This window comes from Microtus ochrogaster, chromosome 6 (genome assembly GCF_000317375.1).
Source record: "Microtus ochrogaster isolate Prairie Vole_2 chromosome 6, MicOch1.0, whole genome shotgun sequence".
NCBI classification, from domain to species: Eukaryota; Metazoa; Chordata; class Mammalia; order Rodentia; family Cricetidae; genus Microtus; species Microtus ochrogaster.
The window spans coordinates 60,775,249-60,790,929 of record NC_022013.1 but is presented as its reverse complement, the minus strand read 5'-3'; the positions used below and the strand labels follow the sequence as shown (position 1 = coordinate 60,790,929).

At 35.6% G+C, this 15,681-nt stretch overlaps 1 protein-coding gene across 6 annotated transcripts in view; it reads left to right on the top strand.

The window, feature by feature from the left end:
- Positions 1-15,681, top strand: part of Ankrd28 (ankyrin repeat domain 28) — a 144,705-nt gene that overhangs the window by 91,740 nt on the left and 37,284 nt on the right. For all 6 annotated transcript variants that reach the window (XR_003377040.1, XM_013346858.2, XM_026779680.1 and 3 more), the window contains 3 exons: positions 595-682; positions 2,279-2,421; positions 4,208-4,420. Coding sequence is in view for 5 of the 6 variants with exons in the window: in XM_013346858.2 (XP_013202312.1) it covers positions 595-682; positions 2,279-2,421; positions 4,208-4,420 (444 nt within the window). In the remaining variant the exon portion in view is untranslated. The remainder of the gene's footprint in view (positions 1-594; positions 683-2,278; positions 2,422-4,207; positions 4,421-15,681) is intronic.

The following is a 15,681-nucleotide window of genomic DNA, read 5'->3' as shown; positions in this document are numbered from 1 at the left end:
CAGCTGGAAGCCTAGTGGCTTCGTTGTTCTTCTCATTTTAATGTGCCAAATCCTTGCATCAACTGTAGCATAGATCACAAAAAGGAGAAACAATCATAAATATTATAACATTATTATTGATTCATTATGTTATAATAGACTATAAATATTGAATTTGAAATATAACATTTGAAAATAGACTTTGTAATAATTTGATTTAAACATAGTGGATCTACCATGAGGAATAAAATTAAATTTCAGACATTGCTGGTATGAGACAGTTCTTTACATTCTAGTAACACTTTAGGCTATAAATAGCAGTACTTCTTTTTAAGTATTCCCAGCTTTAGACTTTCAAGGTTTGTACTTACTTAGATGTTCATAAAATATTAAATTGCAAAGGGGCATCTTAAAAGTAACTTCAGTAACACAGTGAACTCCCTCCCACGTTATCATACTATATTAAATGGCCTTTACTACTTTACTTTAGTTCCTTTCTACAACTACAGCCATTCCGTACCAAAGGAATGAAGTTAAATAATGAAGTTAAAACAAGGCATATTTATAAACAATTCTTCTTCTGAATCTCCATGAAAATATTTACTTTTATTTCAGATGGTCAAACTACTTCTGTCCAGAGGTGCCAATATTAATGCTTTTGATAAGAAAGATAGACGTGCCATCCACTGGGCGGCATATATGGGTATGTACTTTTTAAATTGACTTTTAACAATATATTTAGGGGAAATAATGCATTTTGGTTTTGGCATTTATGCAATTTTTCTAAAATATAACAACAAGTTATACCTTAGAACATGTAAGAGAGGTTTATTACAAAAGTACACTGGATCCAGGCTATAAAAACTGAATAAAACAAGAGACATCTAAGATGATGGCCTGGGATATTTAACTTAAAATGGGTATTGACTAAAAGTTTGTTCTCATATTCAGCCTTCTTTTTATTGGGTTATTAATAAGTTGTGTAGATGAATTGAGAAGCATCTTATTAAACTGGAGGTATAGCTGAAATGACACTGTGTTTGCCTTGCATGAAAGAAAACTAAACCTATTATTATGACAAGCAGTGTGTGTGTGTGTGTGTGTGTGTGTGTGTGTGTGTGTGTGTCTTCATTTATTTGTACATGCACCTGTATATATGTGTCAGGTCAGCTTCCAGTGTCATTTCTCAGGAGCTGTCTGCCTTATTTTCTGAGTCAGGGCCTCAAACTGGGACCTAGGGTTATATTAGACTAACTGGCCAGAAGCCTAAGAGCTTTGCCTGTTTCTACCTCCCCAGCACTGGGATTATAAGTACACTCCCAAGTCTAGGGTACCGTTTTGGTCACATACATTATTTTGATGGCCAAAGCCTAAAAATGTAGTGTTTACTATCAAAAATATGTTCCTCTTCATATGTAATGAAATTTTTTTGTGTGTTAAAGGTAAAATAGCCAGAAAAGGTTCTGTTTCATTATAAAGTCTGTTGTTCTATGTGGAGTTTTATATGCTTAAGTTTTAAAGGCTTTCCTGAATATTCTATTGTCAGTTATTCATTGGGGCAGTTTGTTTTAAAGTGTGATTTTAAAGAGTACATTTTGTGTTGAAAAGGTCTGCACAAACAATGGAGTATAGTAAGCCTTTTACTTTAAAAAAATTTAGGTTTGACTTCACAGTTATTTTTATGAAATGAAGGGCCAGAATAATTTTGTGGCTTGCTTGAAGTTGAGCTTCTAAAATAGTTAAGTGTGTGAATCTTGGCCTGGGCATAGCTTGGTTCGGATGTCCTTGATAAACTTAATTTTAAGGTATTCTGTGTTTTAGAGTTAGCAGCACATTTTTTTATTTACCTTGTGTTACTATAATGGAATACCTGAGATTGGGTAATTTATCCTGAGTAGAATTTCATTTCCTTCAAATTTTGGACCTTTGGAAATCCAAGATGAAGGTTCTGTTATCGGGTAAGTGTCTTCCTTTCTACTGTGTCATGTTGTGAAGTGACGGAAGACATCACTAAAGAGAAAGAAAGATGTTAACTTTGGGTAGAAGAACAAGATTGAGTCAAGGTTAACACTAGATAAAATAGTGAATTGTAATGTTTTTAGTTGTTTTCTCTACAAATTTTTTTCAAAATTATTCTAGTTTCTTAGATTTTTTTCAATTTTCTTGAAGTATAGCATGAATTATTACTCATGCATTAATATACTGTTATATTTCTTAAAAGGTATTCACAATATGTTTAATAATTTCTATGTACTGATCTGTTTGAATTTGTTTGCTGTTTTTGTAAATGTATTTTCAGGTCACATCGAAGTAGTAAAATTACTTGTATCTCATGGAGCTGAAGTGACATGCAAGGATAAGAAATCTTACACACCTCTTCATGCAGCAGCCTCTAGTGGAATGATCAGTGTAGTCAAGTACCTTCTAGATCTTGGAGTTGATGTAGGTATATAGATTGAGCAGTATAAATTAATGTATTCTTTGTTTTTACTATACTGTCAGAAATTAGGTTTGAAAGACAACAGTAATATCTTTGTCTTTTTACCAAATCTTTCCAACCCTTTAATTATCTAGTATCCTGATATGATCAACATATGTGTCTTAGTTACGGTTACTATTGTCTATTCTGAAACACCATGACCAAAAGCAACTTGGGGAGGAAACGGTTTATGTGGTTTATGCTACCACATCACTGTTCATTATTGAGGGAAGTCAGGGCAGGAACCTGGAGGCAGGAGTTAATTCAGAGGCCTAGAGGATTGCTGCTTTACTGGCTTGCTCCTTATAGCTTGTTCAACTCTATTTCTATAGCACCAAAGACCACCTTCCCAAGAATGGCACCACTCACAATGGGCTGGGCCCTCTGCATCAATCATTAAATTAAGAAAAGTGCCCCATAGGTTTGTCTACACCTGATCTTATGGAGTCAGTTTCTTGATTGAGTTTCCCTCCTCAGATACACAGATGTGTCAAGTTAACATAAAACTAGCCAATATAATAGGTAATTAGTCAAAATATATAAAGAGTTAAAACCCATTCCAAAGAGGAATGATTCCAAAGATGAATGATTTTCCCAAAGCTTTTCTTTTCCATCACATTTCAGGTCCTGTAGCTCTGTTTCTTCCAGTTCTCTGGGAGCCAGCAGATCAGACACACGTTGACTAGGTAGCTGTGTTACTGTCAGTTTTCTGAGTGGTAATTCTACCTTTATTTAAATGACTGTAGCAGATCACAGTATGGGATACTGACAAAAGCAAGGAAGGAAGACAATATATTTATTAACCAAATATACATATTGACTACTATAAGCACTATATAGTGATACCATTCTGATTAGGAGGGAATATTGTTTTCTTGGTATATATCTGATCCCTGAATAAGAATACATGTAGCTTTTTTTATGCCATTATTTAAATACATGTCCTTCTTTTATTTTATTTACTCTTATTTTGTTTTGGGAACAGTCTCATTGTGTAGCCCAAGTTGACCTCAAATTTGGAATCCTCCAGTCTCAGCTTCCAAGTGCTTGGGTTATAGGTCTGTGCCACCATCTTTTTCCTAATATCATTTACTCTTATTGTATGTAGGGACATGTTGACCAAACTTAACTGGTTCTTCAAAGCAGTGGACAAGGAGAAAGGACAGTGCAAAGAGAAGGAAGCAATAAAGTTAATGTGATTCTAGTTAGACCAGACATGTCAGGGCTATGGAGCTGCATTATCTGAGGACTGTGAGAAACCCTGTACTGAAAACAAGGAAGAAAGACGTTGAAAATGTGGGAAATAGAAGTTGCCAAACACCCAGACATACTGTTGAGTGGGATCCTGAAAAGTACAAAATGGGTAAAAGTTTCAGATTTGTTCAATAGTACCTGTAGTTCTGATTCAACCAATTAGCTTAGTGGCCTTAAAAGATGTGAGAAATAGATGAAGGAAGCATTCTTGTTTCTGCTCGCATTTATAATAAATTCTCCCTTAGCTCAAAGACTTGAAAATATGTTGTTTTTAAAATAACTCTTGTGGAGGAATTTAACATTGTATTGTGAAGTACATTCTCTAAGTGTATGTAACCCATTGAACACTAAATTGTTTACTGTTGTGTTTATTATGTTAAAAGAACCTTAACATTATAAACCTCATCTTTGTATTTATCCCTTTTTCTTTAATAATTTAAAATAGCTTATAGTAGTAATGAAAGAACTACTTAACATTCACATTTCTTCCTATAGATGAACGAACCAAATGCCTATGGAAACACACCTCTTCATGTAGCCTGTTATAATGGACAAGATGTTGTTGTGAACGAGCTCATAGACTGTGGTGCTAATGTAAATCAGAAGAATGAAAAAGGTTTCACACCTTTGCACTTTGCTGCTGCATCAACACATGGAGCACTGTGTTTAGAACTCCTGGTTAGCAATGGGGCCGATGTCAATATGAAGGTATGAAAGAAAAATAGAATCCACACTTTTGGTACTTAGTTAACTGTCTAAAACAATATTCATAACACAGACCATCCAGAATTAAAAAGTTCTGATAAACTTAAGAACATGAATAAGGCCAGACATGGTGGCGCACACCTTTAATCCAGGTCTCTGGAGGTAGAGGTAGGTGGATCTCTGACTTGAGGCAAGCAGAACTACACAGTGAGACCCTGTCTCTACTACTACCCCCTCCAATAAAAGAACATGGATAAATCTCTAAAATACTATGCTGAATCAGATAAAGAATTTAATACATTTTCCATCTATGCAAGATTCTAGAACAAATGGAATTCTGCTTATTTGGAGTTCCAGAATTTATAGTCAGAGGGAAAATAACAGATCAGTTGTTGCCCATGGGAAGGAAGGATTGCCGGGCAAGGAGCATGAGGAGACCTTACAGGGTACAGGGTAACAGTGCTGCTTTGTTCTTGGAAGGCATTGTGTAATGTAGTACACTTGGAAGGCAAAGTGTAAGGCACTTGTGGAATAGCACCAGGGTTCTTAAGACTAGTGCACTTCATAATGTGTCAGCTTCCTGTTAGAAGGAAATAATAACTTCGTGTTAGAAGGGGTTGAATATTGAATGATACACCCTGATTGTCACATTGTGATGACAGCTGTGACTAACGCTAAAGCATCAAATAATTGTATCGATAATGTGATTAAAAATATGGAGTTAAATGTTGGTGATAGAATTCAGATATGTATGTGGATATTCATGCTGTAAGTACTGTTTTGAAATTGTTCTCATTTCTGAAATTTCTGTTATAAAATTTTTCATAGTGTTAGGATGAAAATGTTATCTTTTTACACATAAAGAATAGTCGTTTGGCTATTTGTTCATAATTGCTTTCAGGAATAAGCATTTTAGAAATACGTGAAAATTCAGGACTCAAAATAAATTTATTTTCACTGTGTAATTCTGCGAGAAACATCAGTAACCAATATTTAAAGCATTATTATTTCATAGTATATAATTGTTTTACATTGTTAAAGATGTCTTTTCACTGTTTCTTCCTGTATTCATTCATCAGTTTATCACTTAAAGTACCTGATAAACCCTATCTTGTGTTATGAAGAAAACCACAGTCAATCAAATTTGAATCTTGTAGGATTAGTAGAAATTTATAAGCTTAAAAATAATGTTTATGGAGAATTTTAGCTCCTTCTGAACATGGATGTACATGAACACTGCCTTTCCTAACTGAGAATATTAACCTACACAAGAGAAGTGAAGCACCATTGAGTCTAGTGGGAGTTAGTTCATTCTCTTCTCTTTCAACTGAGACAATTTTATTTACTTCACACTCAAGGAAGGAAGACCAGAAAGTATCACTTAAGAGCCTCTATTACACTTCAGGCTAAGCTGTCCTTTTTAATTTCTTTTAATTATCTTACTATTTTATGTATATGGATATTTTGTTTGCATACGCCATGTACCCATGGAGGCCAGGAGTGGGAGTCAGATCCCCTGGAACTAGAATTACAATTGTGAGTCACCATGTGGTTGCTGGGAGTCAAACTGGGACCACTGGAGAGCTTAGTTGCTGAGCCATCTCTCAAGCCTCTAGGCTATCTTTTTAAAGAATTCACCTCTAGGGACTGTAGAAATACTCAGCTAGCAGGCCTGGGGACTCTAGGCCAATGATAAACCCTCCCTTAAAAAACAAAGTGGGTGGCGCTTGAGGAACAACCATATGTTGTTCTTTGGCTTCCATGCATACACATTCACATTCATTTGTACACAAAAACATGTTCAAAATTCATACATTTAAAGATAAGTATAATGACGCACACTATAATCCTAACACTTGGGAGCTAAGGGATGGTGATTTTGAGGCCACTGTGGGGTATATAGCAATATACTGTCTCAGTTAAAAAGAAAACATACATATATGCATGTATATGTATGTTTTCAATCCTCAAGTCTATGACAGCCTAAGAAGAACCAGCTTCTGGCTATAGGCAGGGTTAAAAGGAAAAATTCACTGCATTATGAAGTTAAAACATTTTTCTTTCCAAGGGATTTTTTTTTCTTAGAAAAAAATGACACATTCACACCTGTTCTCTTGGATTCCTTCTTTATTCTCACACGTTGCCTTCTCTTGGGATGTTACAGTGTTACATTCTCTGCTTTCTCAATTCTATCATTTTAGCTCTGTCTTTACTTTTTTTTTCAATTTTGTTTATTGATATTTATTGAGCTCTACATTTTTCTCTACTCCCCTTCCTCCCTCTTTCCTCCCTCTTTCCTCCCCCTTTCAACCCTCCCCCAAGGTCTCCATGCTCCCAATTTACTCAGGAGATCTTATCTTTTTATAGTTTCTACTTTCCATGTAGGTTAGATTTCTATAAGTCTTTTTTAGTATCCTCATTTTTGTCTAAGTTCTATGGGATTGTGGTTTATAGGCTAGCTTTCTTTGCTTTATGTTTAAAAACCACCTATGAGTGAGTACATGTGATAATTGTCTTTCTGTATCTGGGTTACCTCACTCAAAATAATGTTTTCCAACTCCATCCATATTCCTGCTAAATTCAAGATGTCGTTATTTTTTCCATTGTGTAAATGTACCACATTTTCCTTACTCATTCTTCAGTTGAGGGGCATTTAGGATATTTCCAGGTTCTGGTATGACAAACAAAGCTGCTATGAACATAGATGAACACATGTCCTTGTGGCACAATTGAGCATCCTTTGGATATATACCCAAAAGTGGTATTTCTGGGTCTTGAGGAAAGTTGTTTCCTAATTTTCTGAGAAATCACCACACTGACATGCAAAGGGGCTATACCAGCAGCTTGCATTCCTACCAGCAATGCGGAAGTGTTCCCTTTACCCCACAACCTCTCCAGCATAAGTTGTCATCATTGTTTTTGATCTTGGCCATTCTTTCAGATGTAAGATGGAATCTCAAGAGTTGTTTTGATTTGCATTTTTCTTATGACTAAGGATGTTGAGGATTTCCTTAAATGTCTTTCAGCCATTTTAGATTCCTCTGTTGAGAGTTCTCTGTTTAGGTATGTACTCCCTTTTTATATTGGATTATGTGATCTTTTGGTGTCCAATTTCTTGAGTTCTTTGTATATTTTGGAGATTAGACCTCTGTCTGATGTGGGGTTAGTGAAGATCTTTTCCCATTCTGTAGGATGTCATTTTGTGTCATTGATCAGGTCCTTTGCTTTACAGAAGCTTTTCAATTTCAGGAGGTCCCATTTATTAATTGTTTCTCTCAGTGTCTGTGCTGCTGGGGTTATATTTAGGAATTGGTCTTCTGTGCCAATGCGTTCAAGTGTATTGCCCATTTTCTTTTCTATGAGGTTAAGTATGGCTGGCTTTATGTTGAGGTCTTTGATCCATTTGGACTTGAGTATTGTCCACGGTGCTAGATATGGATCTATTTTGATTATTCTACATGTTGATATCCAGTTATGCCAGCACCATTTGTTAAATATGCCTTCTTTTTTCCATTTTATAATTTTAGCTTCTTTGTCAAAAATCAGGTGTCCAAAGATGTGTAGATTGATATCTGGGTCTTCAGTTTGGTTCTATTGGTCCTCCTATCTGTTTCTATGCCAATACCAGGCTGTTTTCAGTACTGTAGCTCGGTAATAGAATTTGAAGTCAGGGATTGTGATACTTCTAGAAGTTCTTTCATTTTACAGGATTGTTTTGGCTATCCTGGGTTTTTTGCTTTTCCATATGAAGTAGAGTACTATTCATTCGAGGTGTGTGAAGAATTTTGCTAGGATTTTGATGGGTATTACATTAAATCTGTAGATTACTTTTGGTAAGATTGCTATTTTTATTGTGTTAATTCTGCCTACTCAAGAGCATGGAAGATCTTTCCATTTTCTGGTGTCTTCAATTTCTTTCTTCAAAGATTGAAAATTTTTGTCATATATGTCTTTCACTTGTTTAGAGTTACTCAAAGATTTTATGCTGTTTGTGGCTATTGTGAAGGGTGATGTTTCTCTGGTTCCTTTTTAAGCCCATTTATCATCTATATAAAGGAGGGCTACTGATTTTTTTTGAATTAATCTTGTTTCCTGCTACATTACTAAAAGTTTTTATGAGTTGTGGAAGCTCCTTGGTAGAACTTTTGGGGTCGCTTTTGTAAACTATCATATCATCAGCAAATAGTGACAGTTTGACTTGTTCTTTTCCAATTTGTATCCCCTTAATCTCCTCTTGTCTTATTGCTCTAGGACCTCAAGAACTATATTGAATAGATATGGAGAGAGTGGACAACCTTGTCTTGTTCCTGATTTCAGTGGGATCGCTTTGAGTTTCTCTCCATTTAGTTTGATGGTTGGTTGTTGGATTGCTGTATATTGTTTTTATTATGTTTAGGTTTGTTCCTTGTATTTCCTTTCTCTCCAAGACGTTTATCATGAAAGGATGCTGTATTTTGTTGAAAGCTTTTTCAGCATCTAATGAGATGATCATGTAGTTTTTATTTTTTAGTTTGTTTATATGATGGATTACATTGAGAGATTTTCAGTTGTTGAACCATCCCTACATCTCTGGGATGACACTGACTTGATCATGGTGAATGGTGGTTTTATGTGTTCTTGGATTGGATTTGCCAGTATTTTATTGAGGTTTTTTGCAGCAGAATTCAAGAGTGAGATTGGTCTGTAATTTTCTTTCTTAGTAATATCTTTATGTAGTTTCAGTATCAGGGTAATTGTTAGCATCATAAAAAGAGTTCGGCAATGTTCCTTTTGTTTCTATTGTGAGGAACAATTTGAGGAGTACTGGTATTAGTTCTTCTCTGAAAATCTTGTAGAATTCTGAGCTGAAACCATCTGGTCCTGTGCTTTTTTTGGTTGGGAGACTTTTGATAACTATTTCTATTTCTTTAGCAGTTATAGATCTATTTAATTTGCTTCTCATGTCTTGATTTAATTTTGGTAATTGATATTTATCCAGAAAGTTGTCCATTTCCTTTGTTTTCCTGCTTATCTGGTCTTGATTTAATTTTGGTAATTGATATTTATCCAGAAAGTTGTCCATTTCTTTTAAGCTTTCCAATTCTGTTGAGTATAGGTTTTTGAATATGACCTGATGATTCTCTGTATTTCCTTCATGCCTGTTGTTATGCCCCCCTTTTCATTTCTGATTTTGTTAATTTGGATATTCTCTTCCATTTGGTTAATTTGGATAAAGGTTTGTCTATTTTGATTTTTCTCAAAGAGCCAACTCTTTGTCTCATTGATTATTTGTATTGTTTTCTTTGTTTCTATTTTGTTGATTTCACCTCTCAATTTCATTTCCTACCATCTAGTTCTCCTGGGTGAGTTTGCTTTTTTTTTCTTCTAAAGTTATCAAATGTTCTGTTAATTCACTAGTGTGAGATTTTTCCAGCTTTTTTATATAGGCATTTAGTGCTATGAACTCTCCTCTTTGCTTTCATTGTGTCCCATTAATTTGGATATGTTGTGTGGTCATTTTCATTGAATTTTAGGAAGCCTTTAATTTCTCTCTTTATTTTTCCTTGACCCATTGATGACTCAGGTGAGCATTGTTTAATTTCCATGTGTTTGTGGGCTTTCTGGAATTAGTATTGCTGTTGACTTCTAGTTTTAAACCATGGTGATCTGATAAGATACATGGGGTTATTCCAATTTTTTTTTAAATTTTTTTTCCAATTTGTTGAGGTTTGTTTTGTTATCTAGTATGTGGTCAATTTTTGAGAGTGTTCCATGAGATGCTGAGAAGAAGGTGTATTCTTTTATGTTTGGAAGGAATGTTTTGTAAATGTCTGTTAAGTCCATTTGAGTCATAACATCTGTTAGTTCTTTCATTTCTCTGTTTATTTTCTGTCTTACAGACCTGTCCAGTGGTGAGAGGGAGTGTTCAAGTCTCCCACGATTAGTGTGTGGGGTTTAATGTGTGATTTAAACTTTACAAGTGTTTCTTTTACATATGATGGTGCCCTTGTATTTAGAGCATAGATGTTCAGTATTGAGATTTCCTCTTGATGTATATTTCCTGTGACTAATATTAAATGTCCTTTTTTATCTCTTTTGATTGATTTTAGTTTGAAGTCTGTTTGATTAGATATTAGGATAGTTACACCAGCTTGTTTCTTAGGTCCATTGGATTGGATTTTTTTTCCCATCCCTTTACTCTGAGGTGGTATCAGTCTTTGAGGTTGAAGTGTGTTTCTTGTATGCAGCAGAACGATGGATTCTGTTTATGCAATCTGTTAGTCTATGTCTTTTTATATAGGTGATTTGAGTCCATTTATATTAAGGGATATTAATGGCAATTGATTCCTATCTCCTGTTAATTTAGTTTTTGTTGTTGGTGATGTTATTTTGTATGTTTTCCCCTTTTTTGGGATTTGCTGCTGTGAGATAATCTATTATTTGTTTTTTTGTTGATGTAGCCAACCTCCTTGGGTTGGAGTTTTCCTTCTAATACTTTGTGTAGGGCTGGGCTTATGGCTATGTATTGGTTAAATCTGGTTCTGTCATGGAATATCTTGTTTTGTCCTTCTCTGGTGATTGAAAGTTTTGCTGGGTATAGTATTCTAGGCTGTCAGCCATGGTCTCTCAATGTCTGCATAACAGTTGACCAGGACCTTCTGGCTTTCATTGTTTCCGTTGAGAAGTCAGGTGTAATTCTTATAGGTCTGCCTTTATGTTACTTGACCTTTTTTTTTTTTCAGCTCTCAATACTCTTTATTCTGTATGTTTAGTGTTTTGTGTATTATGTGGTGAGGGAACATTTTTTTGGATCCGGTCTATTTGGTGTACTGTAAGCTTCTTGTATCTTCATAAGCATATGTTTCTTTACTTTGGGAAACATTTCTCTGTGATTTTGTTAAATATATTTTCTGTGATTTCGAGTTGAACTTCTCATTTTTCTATACCTATTATTCTTATGTTTGGTCTTTTCATAGTGTTCCATATTTCCTGGATAATTTGTGTTAAACTTTTGTTAGATTTAATGTTTTCTTTGACTGATGAGTCTATTTCCTCTTATTATATCTTCAGCTCTTGAGATTTTCTCTTCCATCTCTTGTATTCTGCTGTTTATGTTTGCATTTGTGGTTCCTGATCATTTTCTCATGGTTTTTGTTTCTATACTTCCCTTTGCTTGTGTTTTCTTTATTGTCTCTATTTTAGTTTTCAAGTCTTGAATAGTTTCTCTCATGTTTGATTGCTTTTTCTTGGCTTTCTTTAAGGGGTTTGTTGATGTCTTCTTTAAGGGGTTTGTTGATGTCTTCCATTTTTTTGTTTGTCTCACCCTCTATTTCTTTGTGGGAATTTTTCATTTCCTCTTTAAGGACCTCAAATATTCTCCTAAAGATATTTTTTAGGTCATTTTCTTCGGCTTCATCTGTATTTGGTTGTTCAAGTCTTGCTGTTGTAGGTCACTAGTTTTTACTGGTGTTGTGTTCCTCTTTGTGGTGTTGTATGTGTTCTTACCTTGTCTATCCATTTTTTCCTCTGAATGGTATATTTGGGGCTGTCTGTGACTGTGGTGATCAATCTTCTAGGTGCCAGTAAATCCAAGGCTCTGATGGTTGCTCCTGGTGGTACAGTCAGGGGCATGGTTCCAGTCACCCCATTGGTCACTCCATGTTCCTGGAGGTCTCTCAATGGTCTTGAGGTTTGCTCTACAATACTGAGGCTCGTTAGGGCCTTCTCCCACCGAGATGGTTTGCTTGTGGCTCTTTCTGTTGAGGTTACTGCCTTGGCCCTGCTCTGGCAGAGTCCTGGCTCGGGCCTACTCCTTTGAGGGTTCCTGATTAGCGCCCTGGACCTGCAGAGGTCTCTGGTTTTTGCCTACTCCCTTGGAGGTCCCAGATTCATGTCCCCAGCTGTTTCCTTAATGTCAAGCTAAGCTGTAGTACATGACAGCTCTTAGTGGGAATTTATAACCCCTGACTTGGGTAGTATTTCTTTCTTTGTATTCATTTTTATTAATCAAAACTCTGTATAAGCTAACATTATAAATATCAACTAAACAATGCAGCTAAGGAGGGGTTACCTTCTTGACAGTCCACAGATAAAAAATGCCCAGTAGAGATGTAATCATGAGATAAACGCACTACAATACGTGTAGTGAGGACTCCCCACATATAAATACATCATATCAGATACCAGAGAAGAGCATGTAGCAGCATCAGTAGAAGGCACAGCATAAGTAAAAGGCTTTATTTTCATAAGCCTTGCTAAAACTGAACTTCTGGTAGACTACTAACACCTGAATATTAATTGCCATCTGCTGTATTAAATGATAATATCCTCTGGCACAAGTCACTTAGTAACATTCTTTAAATAGTTTAAATAAAATGGATATGAAAGTTTTCAGGTTTTCATTGTTTGGTTTGAGAAAAGGTCTCAGTGTATTATCTGACTGGCCTAGAGCTTGCTGTGTAGACCAGGCTGACCTTGACACTTCAGACCATCCTGCCTCTGGGAGTGCTGAGTTTAAAGGTGTTCACCACCACCCAGCTGATCATTTTATTTTGAATTCTTACCAAGCCCAGAAAAATAACAATTTCTGTTGTAAGGAGAATTGTTTTTTTCCCCAAAGATAAAATCTTTTAGTTTATCTTAATGGAACTCAGAGGCAAAGATCAAATCTAGTTTTATTATGTTGGTTTTCGTAACAAGAGTTTCTCCGTGTAAATCTAGATTTGTTTGTTTTTTTTAGGTCTCTGTGATGTGTTTATGAATCATTTACTAAAGTCATACAGGGCCCAAAGGAAACCTTCATGGATTTCTTACAGATACTGATATCAGTAGTAAACAGAATGATACCCAATTCAGAAGCTAGACAATTAGTAATTGAACTTCTGGCTTTTGAAAATGCTAATTCTCAATGCAAAAGATTAATTATGCCATTAAAGGCAAGGTCAGCACCTTTGGAGGAATGGATCCAAGATACACTTAATATTTAATCTTTTGACCATGATGATACCGGAGAGGTGATTTCCAGAGGTTTGGAAGAAAAACCGAAATTTCAAGTGTTTAAATTGTGACAGACAAGGTCACATTAAAAGGGATTGTAAACAGGGCATTCCTAGAAACAATGTTTTTTTCTAGGCATGATCCATTCAGAAAGCCTCTCCGTTCTGGATTATGGGGATGGTGTGGCAAAGGCAGGGATTGAACTAATGACAAAAAGGGATATGACAACAAGGGTCAACAGCCATATTCGAGGTAATCCTTTGCCATTGGGAAACTTCATGAGGGCCCTCTTTCAGTCCCCTGTACCAAATCCTGTTCAGTTGTTTCCTGTCATCGTAGAGGAAGCTCCTTCCCAGAGTAATTAAAGAACCTAATGCCTAGTGTAAGAAACCATACTACTTTGGATAATAGAACAGGTATAGAAGAGAAAATTTAAAAAATCAGGAAAATCTATAAAGCGGGTATTTTGGCAAACTTTTTGTTGTTTTTGTTTTTTGTTTTTTCGAGACAAGGTTTCTCTGTAGCTTTGGTACCTTGTCTTGGAACTAGCTCTTGTAGACCAGGCTGGCCTAGACCTCACAGAGATCCGCCTGCCTCTGCCTCCCAAGTGTTGGGATTAAAGGCGTGCACCACCACCACCCAGTGGCAAACTTCTATAAATGAACAAAGACCAAAATAAAAATAAAACTGACATTGTCATTGAAGGTCTGGGAAACACAAATGTGGATATAACAATAATTTCATCAGAATCTTGGCATCTAAATTGGCCTTTTGAGGATATAAATGTTCAGTTTTTGGGAATCGAAACTTTATGTCACATAAAGCAGAACGCAAGACAGGTTGACTGTATAGGGCCAGAAGAACAGAGAGAAATATTAAAACCATATATGGCTAACATAGAAATGAATTTGTAGGGATGTCATTTGTTACAGCAATGAAGTATTCAAATGACCATTCCCCCAATCTTAGAAACAAACTATATGTTTCTGGGGAAAATATTACAAGATATTGTAAAGATCAGTGACCAGCCATTCAGGTTGTACAAGAACAGGGCGCAACAGCTGCTGACCATTCAAAGGCACCAACAGCCCTACCTTTAAAGTGGTTGACAGACAAACCTGTATGGGTTAAGCAATGGCCTTTAACAACAGAGAAACTGCAGGCTGTAGAACAGCCGGTACAGGAGCAACTAAATGCCCAGCATAATGAAGAATCAACCAGCCCTTGGAATTCTCTTGTATATGTTTTTTAAAAGAATCTGGAAAATGGAGAATGGTAACAGATCTAAAAACTGTTAATAAGGTGATTCAGCCAGTGGGTTTTCTACCGTCTGGCATTCCATTTCCTTCTCTGCTGCTTATGGATGGCCTCTTATAGTTGTTGATTTAAAAGATTGTTTCTTCACTATACCTTTACAAGAAAAAGACAGAGATAATTCTCAGCTTGCTAAGAAATATCAACGGAAGATTCTCTCACAGGGAATCTTAACTAGCCCTACCCTGTACCAATATTTTGTAATTCAGCCGTTGGAAATGATGTTAACAATTTCCTGAATTTATAGTTTACCTTTACATGGATAACATTTTACCATGTGAGTCCAATGTAGATACTTTAGAATGTTTGAAGAAGTAAAAAAAATTTTGCTTTTTTTAGTGACTACAAATTGCTCCTGAAAAAATTCATAGATTCTATTTAGGTTATAAAATAGGTTTACAAAATTAGACCTCAAAAGGTACAAATTAGGAGAGATCAATTGCAGATTCTTAATTACTTCCAAAGAATGCTAGGAGACATTTCCCATCTACGTTGCACTATTGGAATAAAACATGATAAACTGATTAATTTAAACAAAAGCTTAGATGGTGACAAGGACTTAAATAGTCCAGGCAATTATCAGCTGAAGCTGAGAGAAAATTGGCTTTAATTGAAGAAAAATTACAGAAGTCACATGTGGATCCTGTGGATTCAAATCTTAACTGCATTCTGGTCTTATTACCCTCCAAATAGTTCCCTGCAGGAATTTTAATGCAGAGAGACGATATTATCTTGGAATGGATCTTTTTACCACATAAACCAAGTAAGAAACTGAAAACTTATGAGGAAAAGGTCTCTGAGCTAATTCTAAAACGAAAATTGATACTTTGTCAATTAGCAGGAATGAACTCAGCAGAAATGATAGCACCTTTTAATAATGATGAAATTGACAAATTGTGGGAAGAAAGTAAACCCTGACAAAGAGCTTGTAGTAATTTTTGGGGAGAAATTAACAACTGTCCTAAAAAGCAAGA